Below are 12,055 nucleotides of genomic sequence, written 5' to 3'. Positions count from 1 at the left end.
GATCATGGGGGAAGTCTTGAATTCGAGATTGCTCAGGGTTGGGCTTGTGTCGTAATAGATACATTGAATGCACTGCTGCACTTTATAGGTTTAGCAATGAATTGTGGAGGTCGACTAAAGAAAGAATGGAAATTAATGCAAGTTTAATGTCTTCATTTTTTACTCAAGGTGATATTGGTGCCACGGGGGTGGGGGTAAATAGAATAGCCTGGCGCCAAGAGGAACTAAATGAAGAGTACCATAAGGTACGGAAGGGGTTTGGGGAACTTAGACAAAACCTTGGTATGGCCTTTGCTGTTCAGACTACGCCTATCTTTTCTCCCCTAATGAGCTTCGACCTTGTGTTTGATTTTCGCTGCCTAAAATAACTTCGAAAATTTTGCGAACTTCCAAGGTAGCACATATTTATCGTTATTCTTTTTTCATGTCCTTGACAAAAGCATCTCAACCGTTCATGGGAAGGGTGTGTTTGCGAGATGTTCTCTATGGGTTTGGTTCACCGGGTTTTCTTTTAGTTAATACCTAGTGTGAAGGTCGCTGGCTGAGTGGGTTAGGGCGTCATTACTTGCGGCGAAGGTCGAGGTAAGGGCGGTTCGAACCCTGTCACCGGCGAAGTTGAATCAAGGGCATGGTTCGTTAAATTCCACGCTACAAAGCCCTCTGTGAAGGGCATCGTACTAGCCTCCCGATGGGTGGGGGGAGTGTGTGAGTTTAAACCATATCATCACATTGTGCAAAGCAGGAAATCTCGACATTCCGACTTACCCAACAAGAGTTGCTTTTGGGCATTTTTTAGTTTTCTATTTTTTCTCATTATTATTCTCAAGGACAAATCACTTCCTTCCCGAAGCTAAATCCCCGCTGGGCTAGAGTTGATCACTCCAACCACCACAACTTTCCAGGACGGTAGGATTTTTCTTTTTCGTAATCCTTATGTTGTTCCAGCAAAATGAAGGTCATTGGCTGGTTTCCCTGAGGCCTGTAATTTTGATGAAAGTGGACAAGGTAAACCTTTTATAGAACTGCGAGATAAACCGCTTCCAGCAACAGACATAACCTACCTTCACGGAAAATAAAAAATATCTTAAACTCCCCACGGAGTGCCACGTTGAATGGAATTTTTAATTCAAGGTCAAAAGCTTGACGATTCAGTTTAAGGTCAATCAAACAATTTGTCTTTGGAAAGGATCTGACAAACTCCTTGTTTTCAAATTTATTTTCTTCTTGAAGAATTAAAACGGCCAACTAAAGATGCTGACAAATAGGCAGTAACATTGTGGTTCGTCTTGGCACAGATGTGATGTTTGTATATCCGAACATTTCAGTAATACCTCGTTAGTGTATCGTTTAGTTACAGTAAAACTTAGCTGAAGTGTAACATAGATGTACACATACAGGGTGTTCCAAAAATGTACTCTTACAAATGGTTCGAAACTTTGTGTCCTCGTTATTATCAACTGTCTGGAAAATGGTCATCATTTGCGAACACGCAATCGGGACTAGACAAAGGGGAAAGACTAAACTTTTCTTTAGTTTTAAAGTCACGACTCCCATTTTCCAGACAGACATTAATAACACGGACCAATAGATTTGATGTTGCAAAATATTTCAGAGTGAGTACATAGTTTGGGACACCCTGTATATTGAAACTTCTGTTTTTTTGCGTGGGAAATGAAAATTGGTGCTACACATCAATAGCCTGTACTCTGTTTTCCATACACAAATGCACAGGACTCGAAAATATAGTTCATATACGTACAGTTGCGTGCAAAAGTTTTGTCCCACATTAAAATTCTCACAGCGTCAATATGTATTTCTCCAAGATAGTGATATAATTTACTATGTAGTATTTAGCCTACAGTTAGGCATTTTTCTTGAAAAAAAAATTAAATAATCTAAATTCTGTAACATGAAAACCTCTGGATGAGTCAAAACTTTTGCTCGTAACTGTACTTATTTGTGCCTTGTGTCGTTTCTTGGGTATGTGCGTGTGTGTACATATATTATACACATATGTGTATGTAATGTTACTACACGTGTAAATTAGTTTTTTTCCTGTGCATGTCAGAAAGCTCTGTTGATTTTTTTTTTAGCGTGGTCACTTGTGTTCACGTCGAATTGAACGATAAGGACATTAAAACTGACCCATAATGCATCAGATCTATGGAAATGTATATTTGATTGTTGTATTAATACAATTCCATATACATCTTTCATAAAATAGGAATATGTTCAAAACTCAAAATTTTTATTTTCGTAGTTATGATCTTAATGGGTCATTTGCAATGTCTTATTTAGTACACATGAATATAGTAACATTGTCTTTGAGGAATTCATATACCAAATAAAAGTTATTATATTTTTTTCTATCTCAGTACAGTGGAAAGTGCACTTTTGACATTTCTTACTTGCTAGTACTTGTATTACGTATGCTAACAAGGATTTCCAATGTACATATAGTCTATAACAGCAAATTAATTCATCGCATAGGCTTATTTCTATATAATGGTCACTGTTTACATATATACTAGAAGCGTACATTTTTCAGTGTCGATATTTTTCTCCGTGAATTCCATTTGTATATTATTTTCCATGCCCAAGAAAGCAGATGAGGAAGCAAATTTATTTTTAATGCGTGCACTGTTTTTTTCTTTCTATAGTTCTACTTTATCGCCTTGCATCTGGACAAGGGCGCTATTAGCAAAAGCGATATCATTTATTTGCTGTCGATCTAGCACTTTTGCTTATATGATACTTTAAACCTTGCTTGACTATTTTGGTGTTCTCAGTATTTTTTTTTTTACACTTTTACACAGAATAATATGAATTCGACCCTAATTTTCGGACAAAACACTATTTTTTTTCGTGTAATTTATGTTTCTATTTAGACATTATTTCTCAAAAGCAGTTAGTTGGCGTAGCGTAGTTTCTTGCATTTTTTCTATACAGCTTTTAAACTGAAAAATTGTATCATTCAATGAATTAATATAATTATTTTAACCAGCCTAACGATATATTCATATATACATAATTTGCAAGTGTTTGCTGTTTCTCCCTTAGAGGTTGCTTACATCACAATGAAGGGTATTTTGCATTTAAAATTACTTTGAAATGTCAAATCACATCCATGTGCTATTTCGCTGCCGTATAAATTTTGTTTTCCCCGTTATTCCAAAGGGCTGTGTTCGCATACTCTAACAAAATTTTCGAGGCAGTCTGTGCATTGCACTCGTACAATAATTTACAACGCTGGTATGCTCTCCATGTAGAATTTGTTTGATGACGTCATGTCGCCTCGTGAAGTCCCTAAGTTCGCGTCATTGTCGGCGCACCCACATACATGATGACGACGCACCCAACTTTGAAACCATTCCTTGACGTCATTTCAGTGTTTATTTTTAAACTGAAAAAATCTGCGTCGTTATCGTTCTTGGTGAGCCATGATTCCGTACCATATTTATGTCACCCATGATTATATTTTAATGTTCATAACTTTTTTTCACGGCGGATATAAACACTCAACGTTACTTTTGTAAAGAACATGTAGTGTTTATGCGATACTGTCACAAGTTCTTGGGAACCTGTATACGACAGCATTGTATTACCTTAAAATACACGAAACGTCAAATTAGAATCACGTTATCAAACCTGAACACTTTTTGGTCAAAAGCTCTGAAGAATAATTATATATAATCATCTGGGCATGTCAGTCTATTCCCTGAACATGTCGACATGCTCTCTATATATATTTTAGGTCAAGCGAAGACTATTTTATTCAGTTGAGGGGATGATTTCGGAGCGAATTGGGGGAGACGGTCGATCGAGACAGGTTTGTTACAGTGTTGAGGGTTGAGGGGAGAGGGTGGGGGTTGAAGTTAATTACACGCATGTCAGTCACACAGCCACACGAAGCGAAAGACCACGTCACAAACTCAAGTTTACATCATAGATATAACAACATTTCGCTCAGACTCTCTGACCTGCCCATCCCATTTTCTTTTTCCTTTTTTTTTTTTTTTTTTATTGAATGTAGCAATTCTTCGGTGCCCTGAACTTGAGGTTTGGTTTTGACAGTTTATACGGAAATTTATCATTCCCCTTGACCTTCCCGTTCTCTCTCCTCCCGTTTTCTTTACACCTGCTTTGCTTGTGTCAGGACAAGTTGAGGCAACCAGTCTTACCGTCCTGGTTCCTCTTCGCGTCCTGCGTGGGTGCCGTACTCGTACTCTCGGCCGAGTTCGAGCGAACTGGATTCGAGGAACTTGCACTGCCGCCTCCGCCGCCGCCCCCGGTGTGTCGGCTGGCAGGCCACGACGACCCGTCGACCCCCGTGGCGACGACGCCGTCCTCGGGGCTGGCGCGCGCCGAGCACGACGACGACGTCGACGACTGGGACGAGAAGCAGGAGGATGACGAAGGTGACAGCGAAGACGGGTCGTCCGCCTCCGCGTGGGGATCTCCCCCATGCGAGTGCCGCCGCCCGGCGGGGTCGAAGGCGGAGGGCGAAGGCGGGGGAGCGTTGAGGATGACGTCGGCTGGGTTGGAGGTGGTATCCCCGAGGTAGCGGACGCTGTTGAAGTGGTTCCCGTTGTGGTACGAGATGTGGAGCTCCCGTGCAGGGTTCGAGTCTGCGCGCCCGGCCACCCTCCACACGGGCCTGCCCTCCTGGTGGATCATGACACTCACCCCGTGGTGCCGTGCGAAGGCCACGATGCTGTCGTTCCCCGCGTATGTGGCCGGGTAGGACAGGTCCTCCAGGTACTCCTCGAAGCAGACGTCATCCTCGAGGAAGGGCGTGAAGTCGACGGCGTGCGTGCGCATGTACTGGACCACCTGGGCGCGGTAGATGCGGTGCTTGGATTGGTCCCCCTCCAGTTGATCTGCCAAGGCCCGGAAGAGGCAGTTCCCGTCCCCGGGCATCAGCCTGAGGCCCAGGTGGAGCTCCTCGAGCTGGGCCTCGAACTTGGCCAGTTGTCCTCCGTGCTGCTGCTGCTGTTGTTGCTGCTGGAGGTACTGCCTCCCGCCCCGCTTCTTCGGTTGGCGCCGGCGGTGGTGGTGATGGTGCTGCTTGTTGGCGCCGGGAGCTTGAGGGCGTCGCCCGGATGCGCAGGCTCCGGGGCCGCCATCGCAGGAGGCTCCTCCTCGACCCTCCGCCTCATTCTCACGCCGCAGCGCCTCCCGGCGTGCCTCTCTCGCCTCCTCCTCGACGCCCTCCATGACACACGAGAGGAAATCGTCCTCGCCATCTTCGGCCATGCCGGCGGGAGGAACACCCCAGGAACCGCGGCCTGGACCTGACGGGGGAGAAGACGAAGAGGTGGGTGAGCAATGTCTCCCATTTTCCACAAGATAAATAAATCAATAAAAGGACATAAGGGGGAAAATGCAACAGAAATCTCCAAGGTGTCTGCCTGGGTATCAGAATTGTATCATGTGCTTGTCTCTGCGAAAGGGGCTTTGTGTTACTCCTGCGTCTTGATTACGTCAATATTTCTTGGGGGGATAGCAGAGTCAAAGCTTTGACTGTTGGAGGGAGAAGGAGAGAGAGAGAGAGAGAGACGAGGAGGGAGTCTATCTGAGAGCTTGCCACGTGCTGTAGTTGTGTTTGATGGATTGAGAGGTTCAAGGAGCATTTCCCTCACCCAAAAAAAGAAAAAAATCTGCACTTTGTGAAGTGCCGCAGTGAAATTATGGCTTTCTTGGCGAGTGCACGTACAGTCTCGGGCAAGATTTTTAAACTACATAATTTTTTTCCTATGCAAATATACATTTTTCTGGATTATTTTTCATATTCATTTTTCTAAAAGCGTTTCCATTGTGTGTTATGTATTTCTTTGTGTAACAGATTTTATAAAAGACTGTATTTGTGTTATATAAAGTCTTAAGATGACTTAAGACTTTTGACCAAATCTGGACGAAGTGTTTGCGGTTGTCGTTTGCTTGAGGGAGGGGAGGGGAGGAGGAGAAATTTGTACGTACACATTTATAGCTCTACTTGTCTAGCAGTTTCCAAAACTGCTAGGTCAGCATTTTGTGGAACAGTTGATATGAACGTGTTTCCAACCAATGAATTGTATTGTCGCGTGTTGGTGCACATTTAGATCGATCCTCTGAAAATGACCGTTTGTTACTGCTGCTGCTGCCGTCGTCGAAGTTTGTAACCGACTTTTTCGAAAAGTAGGTTAGTCTTAGCGTTACAGATACAAAGGTCAATAGTTCCATTAGTTCTTTACGTAATATGGATTATATTTTTTGGGGGCAAGAAATTCAATATCATAGATCAAACCTAGTTTATATCTTTTTTAATTTGGTGAAAATATGTGCATTTTCCATTAAAGTGAATTTTATATAAAAAAGTACAGAAATACGGGAGCCACTCTAGCGCCAACTATGAAAAAAATAATGCACAAGTAGATCAAGAGTTTGCATAAAGAAATCTAACACATTGAATATGATGTTACATGAATAGTTATTCTAACTAAAACCAAACAATTTTATTCAGCTGAGGGGCAGGTACGAACCTGGGATGAATCGATGCATCGACCAATCAGGACATCGTGTTTTATATCGTCATGCATTAGCCAGAAATAAACAAATCAAGTCACTATTTTGAAGATATAATGTCCTTTCCCACTAATTTAGTCGACATTCCGGCTGAATAAAATCGGTAGGCGCCTTACACTAAAAACTATACAATGTAGCACTATATAAAAGATTATGAGGAGCATATTAAAGTTGGTCTCTGCGAGTTCAAAGCAAATTTGTTTGTTTTCGGTTACAAAGTATAGTTGTGAAGATGAAAATATGAATGGAATATAAGTTTGTATGTAGCATTGCAAAGAAATAGTCTAAACAATAGCACGAAACTCGGTACTCTGTATTGTATACTGGCAGTATTGAAGAACCATGTAAGGGAGACTGGATCAATATATTTTGTCAATAATACTGGTCATTTAAGGGTGTCGCTTTGAGTCAATGAAAGTGGAAATCTATCTGGGTCGTGGCGTTCTCAATCAAGAGGGGCGTGGGAAAATAACGCGTTAATGTTCAGTGTTTTTCAGAATCGTTCAAGGTAAGAGGTGCTACGTGATATGATAAATGTTCTGAAGACGTGATTGTGGATACAATGAGCTGTATCACTTTCAAGACGTAACCGACACGAGAGGGAAAGAGAGAGAGAGAGAGAAAACGACTTCAGCAATGGACGAGAAGAACAGGGAAAGGTTTGAAGATTTCTTGATTTTTGTTTGTTTGTAGGTAGTATGGGAACTCAACCATTTTCAAATAAAACTTACAATTGGCAAGATCTTGGAACGTCTCGGAAATCGTAATTTCCTATATTGCCATTATTTGAAATATATGACTAAGACTTATACCTAGAGGACCTTCGTCATCCGGCACGTACGCCATAAAATGAATCGTCGTCGTAAGAACTCTTATGAATTCATGACTCGAGTCAGGAAAAAACAACAACAGATAAAACGTGTTCAAAATAAATAAATAAAACGCATGTCCACTATTGAGTATTTGTAAGGACGTTTGGAATTTGTTTCTGAAAGTCTCGTTCGAATCGTGAACAAAATTCTATTCTCTGTAGACGAGGCAACGTCTTCTCGTGACGTCACCGTCTGTTGACAACTCGGATGGGATCGGCTTTGAGTGGCCGTCCAGCAGGAAGGATTATCCTCGACTCAACGGACTATTCCTGAATTCTCTCAGATCCCATCTGAGTATGACAACCAACTTGCATTGTTCGCATCGTACAACACTTTCCTTTCACGTTTTTCCCCATGTCAAGAGAGAAAGACTTAACGCTTGAGAAAGAGTAAACGACTATTAAAAAGACTTACACGAAATTAAATATATATAGTATAGACTGAATCAGAGGTAGAAATGTGGTTTAGTTTTTAATTGGTTCTGAACTGTTTCGGCACGCCATGAGAAATCGTATCTAAACAAAACTGCATCGAAAGAAGAACATTTGGCTCAAGATCAAATGTCCGCAAAGTTGCATTTGAAGTTGTGAAACCGAATTACGTGGTAAATGTTTTTTCATAATTAGAAATGCATATAAACAAAATAAAACACATTAAAATAAAAACGGATTCTAAACAACTCATGCTATTGAGTATCCATAGATTAGGCCTTCATGTTGCCAGCAAAATTTGTTAGATTATGAATTCTCACATTACTTGTGACCCTTAAAAGACTTACTTGACGACATCCTACAAGTTAAGAGACACTTTCAAAAAACACAAAGTTACGCTGAATGTTTCTGATAAACTATGGGAAAGTAATATTTGTCTACTCGCTTTGCCCCACCCGGGATGGATGGATGGTATAGTTTGACGTTCGATGAAAAGTAACCGGCAATAGGCAAGGGAAATATCGTTGCCCGAGAGTTGCCACTCAGATGCCTAAGTTCTTCTGGCGTTAGGCAGGATAAAACTAGTATTCCCTTTGTATCGAAGGTTTCAATGGTGAAAAATCTAACACCTCAAATCAACTACATAGTCAATATATATATATATATATATATATATATATATATATATATATATACACACACACACACACATACACACGGTTAGGGTTATAGGATGGGATCCTTCTGTTCCAGGATACTGCAAACATCAGCATCCATCTACGTGCGCACTGTACACAAACAGACGCGTAGCTGCTAGACGCTACAGAGAAGCGGGGTCTCAACCGTGGGGGCCCATGGCACAGGGGAGGGGAGGGGGAATTGATTGGTTACAGTTTTACATGGGGGACCACATACGAAAAACCAGTTATACTTGGTGAATGTCTAAAGACTTTATTCAATATTGAAAGGATCTTCAATAGGAGCATCACACAAGTATGATACACAAGAAAACAATTTTGGAAACCTTTGCTCTCTACAGCTTCCCGCGTCCAACAACACAAATGAAGTCTGGGAGGGGGGGAGGTTGTATTTCCAGCCATAAATTAAACTTGATACCATACATACAATGGTCCAACCCCACCTCTTCGACACGGAAACTCACCACCACCCTACTCGTACAGGCCGACGAGGCGAGTTGGGTGATGGGGAGGAGAGGAAAATTTACTCCTATGGGAATGGCACACTCGTCTGCGCCGTATCGATTAGTCCTGAGCCAAGTTTCCCGCGCTCCGCGCAGCTACCACCCCTCCCTCCCTCCCTTCCTCCCTGAGGCAGTCCTTGGCGGCTATGGAGAACCGCGCAACAAGAGAATCAAATTTGAGAGAGACTGCCGGAAATTCTTCCGGTTATTGTCCAGGATGACAGACTTGGAGGCCTGGTGCTGTTGGTAAAGAACTTCTCGAATTTATATCTTCACAGATCTTACCTCCTGCTGCCACTGGCTTTTGTGCTGTGGCGACTTCCGACTTCCAGTCTGAATGAAGTGATTTGCAGTCTGCACATTTTACAAGAAATTGGGAACGGCAGGTTGGAGGTGGCAGCTGGTTCCCTCCATACTGCTGAGACTGATACGACATTGATTCAGCTCCCTTCTCTGTCTCATACTATTTCTTTTCAGAAATTAGTAAACTGTGAGTTTAACAAGTTCAATGCCACGGTTGTCTGTTGAACTAAATTTGAAACGTTACTGTGAGTAGGGAGCTTCCACCTGTGCCGACCGAGGCGGTCCGCTTTCCGCGGGGGCAGAGATTGTACTGGGACTGCCTTTCCCAAGGCCAACGGCTTGGGCAGGCAGGCAGGCAGGCAGAGGCAGGCAGGCAAGCAGGGAGGCCAGGGAAGGCTGCATGCGTGGAAACATTTACATGCCCAGTGCCCTCTCCTGGGGGCATGGGTCTTTCCCCGCAACTGTCGCTGGCCTGTGGCGTCACCGTCTACCTGCAACTGTCACCTCATGTTTTTGCACCTGTTTCCTGCCGTCATCTGCACCTGTCTCTAACCGCCCTTGTTGCTTGCGCTCTCCCTCGGCACTGTGACGTTGATGGGAAGACGAGTTCTCCAACGTTTTAGTCGCATGTATTTGTATTAAGTGTTCTTTAAGTCATACATGATTAAAAAGTTCGTTACTGTTACTCTTAGAGATGAGCAAGATCATGATTTTCATTCTTGGCGAATTAATATGACAATTTTCCTCATCGTTGTTTGAAAATGCGATACAAAATTCGCACACCGTAAAGTGTTGAGTTGGTATCATCTCGACTGTTTCAATGACTGCTTGACGCCAGAATATTTTACAGTTGAGTAGGGTCGCTGTAACGAAGGGTTAATCTTGGAATATTTTGCGGAAATTTAATCATTAATGTTATTTTTTTCGTTCTCGGTTTTCACTGAATTACATTACTACAAATTCTCATTTTCTCGTGTCGATAGTGTATATCTGAAGGGAATATGATCTAAATTATGATATAATTTTAGCCGTTTAAGAAATTTCCGACAAGATATGCACACACTACGTATATCACACATCATCCCCAGCAGCTGTTGAAGAGATGCAGCCAGATTAGAAAAAAAAAAGTCGCAAAAATACTGGGGGTCTCGTCTGCTAATGAACATTGGCAAAGGATATCTTTATATTGCTAATATTTCCACGTAAGGCTTTTCAATAAACACGTTTGCAGAATTATAAAGAAACAACGATTAGTAAGTCATCTATCAGGGAAGGTATACACAAAGTTATCGAATTGTGGGACATACTGGACGTCGTTCATCATGACTGCAGCGTGTTCGCGCGAGATATGTTGATGATATAATCAGTTTCGAATATTTCACTTTCCAAACTAATATTTGCACCTCGTTACCATGGTCATCGCTTTCTCTACCCCCCCCTCTCTCTCTCTCTCTCTCTCTATATATATATATATATATATATATATATATATATATAGTGTGTGTGTGTATGTAATTTATGTACGAATATGTACGTACATATGTATATATATATATATATATAATATATATATATACGTGTATGTTTGTGTATGATACATGTTTATGTATATATGTGTACACGTATATGCAAGAACATGGACTTTTCGTCATGTTGAGATATCCATCGAAACGCAAACGTACCTGGAGATTAGCTCGAGTTCGCAGTGTTAGGGAACTACCTTGTTGCAAATGCGTCTTTTATCTCCTTTTTACCGTACTGACTATAAAATGTGCCAAACTGTGTTAATTTCACTTTCCTGGGGACCACAGCAATAAACTTAGCACATTTATGAGTCATATTTTTGTGCGATATGGTAAATGACTTCTTTTATCTTAATAATTCTCGTCTCCAGCTCTCTAATGTTTAAATATTTCAGAGTGAATCACATCTGGAGACAACAGAAATCTCTTCATGAAAACACGTTTCATCACATTTCCTGACAGTACTCGTGACTGTGCGTACGTGCAATTGCCTATTATTTTAACTGGTTAAACAAAAAATCCAAGGAGATAATATATAAGATGTTGCCAGTCAATCTTCTGTTGTTGCTTTCCGTAACCTTTTCTTGTGGCTAGCCGCGTGAAGGTACAGCCTTGGCGCCGCACACACCTTCGAACACGTCCTGCTTCCCAATATTCGTTCGGTTGCATTCTTGGCTTCGGTTGCTTTTGGGCATTGTAAATGGTACGACCAACACTTTATCTTCACATGAATAACACTCTCAATTGAAAAGAAGGTACAACGACATCAAATAAATTGTTGTGAACGTGAACAAAAGAGGTTATTGTACACGGGAATTTTTTATTCCGAGACGGATGCAGGATACGAACAGCGCGGCGTGTTCCTCGAGAGGACTGCGCATCGAGCCGTTGGCCATTAAAGTATGCGTGTTCCATTCTGGACTTTTCTCCTTTCTCACTGTGAGGGTTTGGTCGTCACACAACTGGGTTTCGTTTTTCAGAGAAATGATAAGCACAGTACACGCAGGCGACTTTGACACGATCCTCGCACTTAAGATAATCATACTAAAGCCTTTGCAAAAAAGACCTGGTGTATCGAGATCAAAACCTCCGTTACAGAACAGACAGCCCAATGTCGATGGCGGTTTGGGGATCAGACCAGGGTTTACAGTTTGGCGAATC

General features: G+C 42.0%; 2 protein-coding genes across 7 annotated transcripts in view; one reads left to right on the top strand and one right to left on the bottom strand.

The window, feature by feature from the left end:
* The window catches only part of LOC143035077 (sodium-dependent nutrient amino acid transporter 1-like), a 125,509-nt gene that overhangs the window by 27,249 nt on the left and 86,205 nt on the right, over positions 1–12,055 (top strand). The gene's annotated exons all lie outside the window — the stretch shown is intronic.
* LOC143035076 (uncharacterized) overlaps positions 1,887–12,055 on the bottom strand; it is a 10,438-nt gene continuing 269 nt past the window's right edge. The window contains exons 1-2 of one of the 2 annotated variants that reach the window (XM_076201581.1): positions 9,354–9,688; positions 1,887–5,294 (exon numbers count right to left, since the gene is read on the bottom strand). In XM_076201581.1, coding sequence (XP_076057696.1) covers positions 4,153–5,294; positions 9,354–9,504 — 1,293 coding nt within the window. In that variant the 5' untranslated portion in view covers positions 9,505–9,688 and the 3' untranslated portion in view covers positions 1,887–4,152. Of the gene's footprint in view, positions 5,295–9,353; positions 9,689–12,055 lie in introns of those variants that run through there. The other variant, XM_076201582.1, reaches the window with a different exon arrangement.

Source organism: Oratosquilla oratoria, chromosome 18, assembly GCF_046742065.1.
Source record: "Oratosquilla oratoria isolate Oo_2021 chromosome 18, ASM4674206v1, whole genome shotgun sequence".
In the NCBI taxonomy this organism is placed as follows: domain Eukaryota; kingdom Metazoa; phylum Arthropoda; class Malacostraca; order Stomatopoda; family Squillidae; genus Oratosquilla; species Oratosquilla oratoria.
This window is presented reverse-complemented; position numbering and strand designations above follow the sequence as displayed.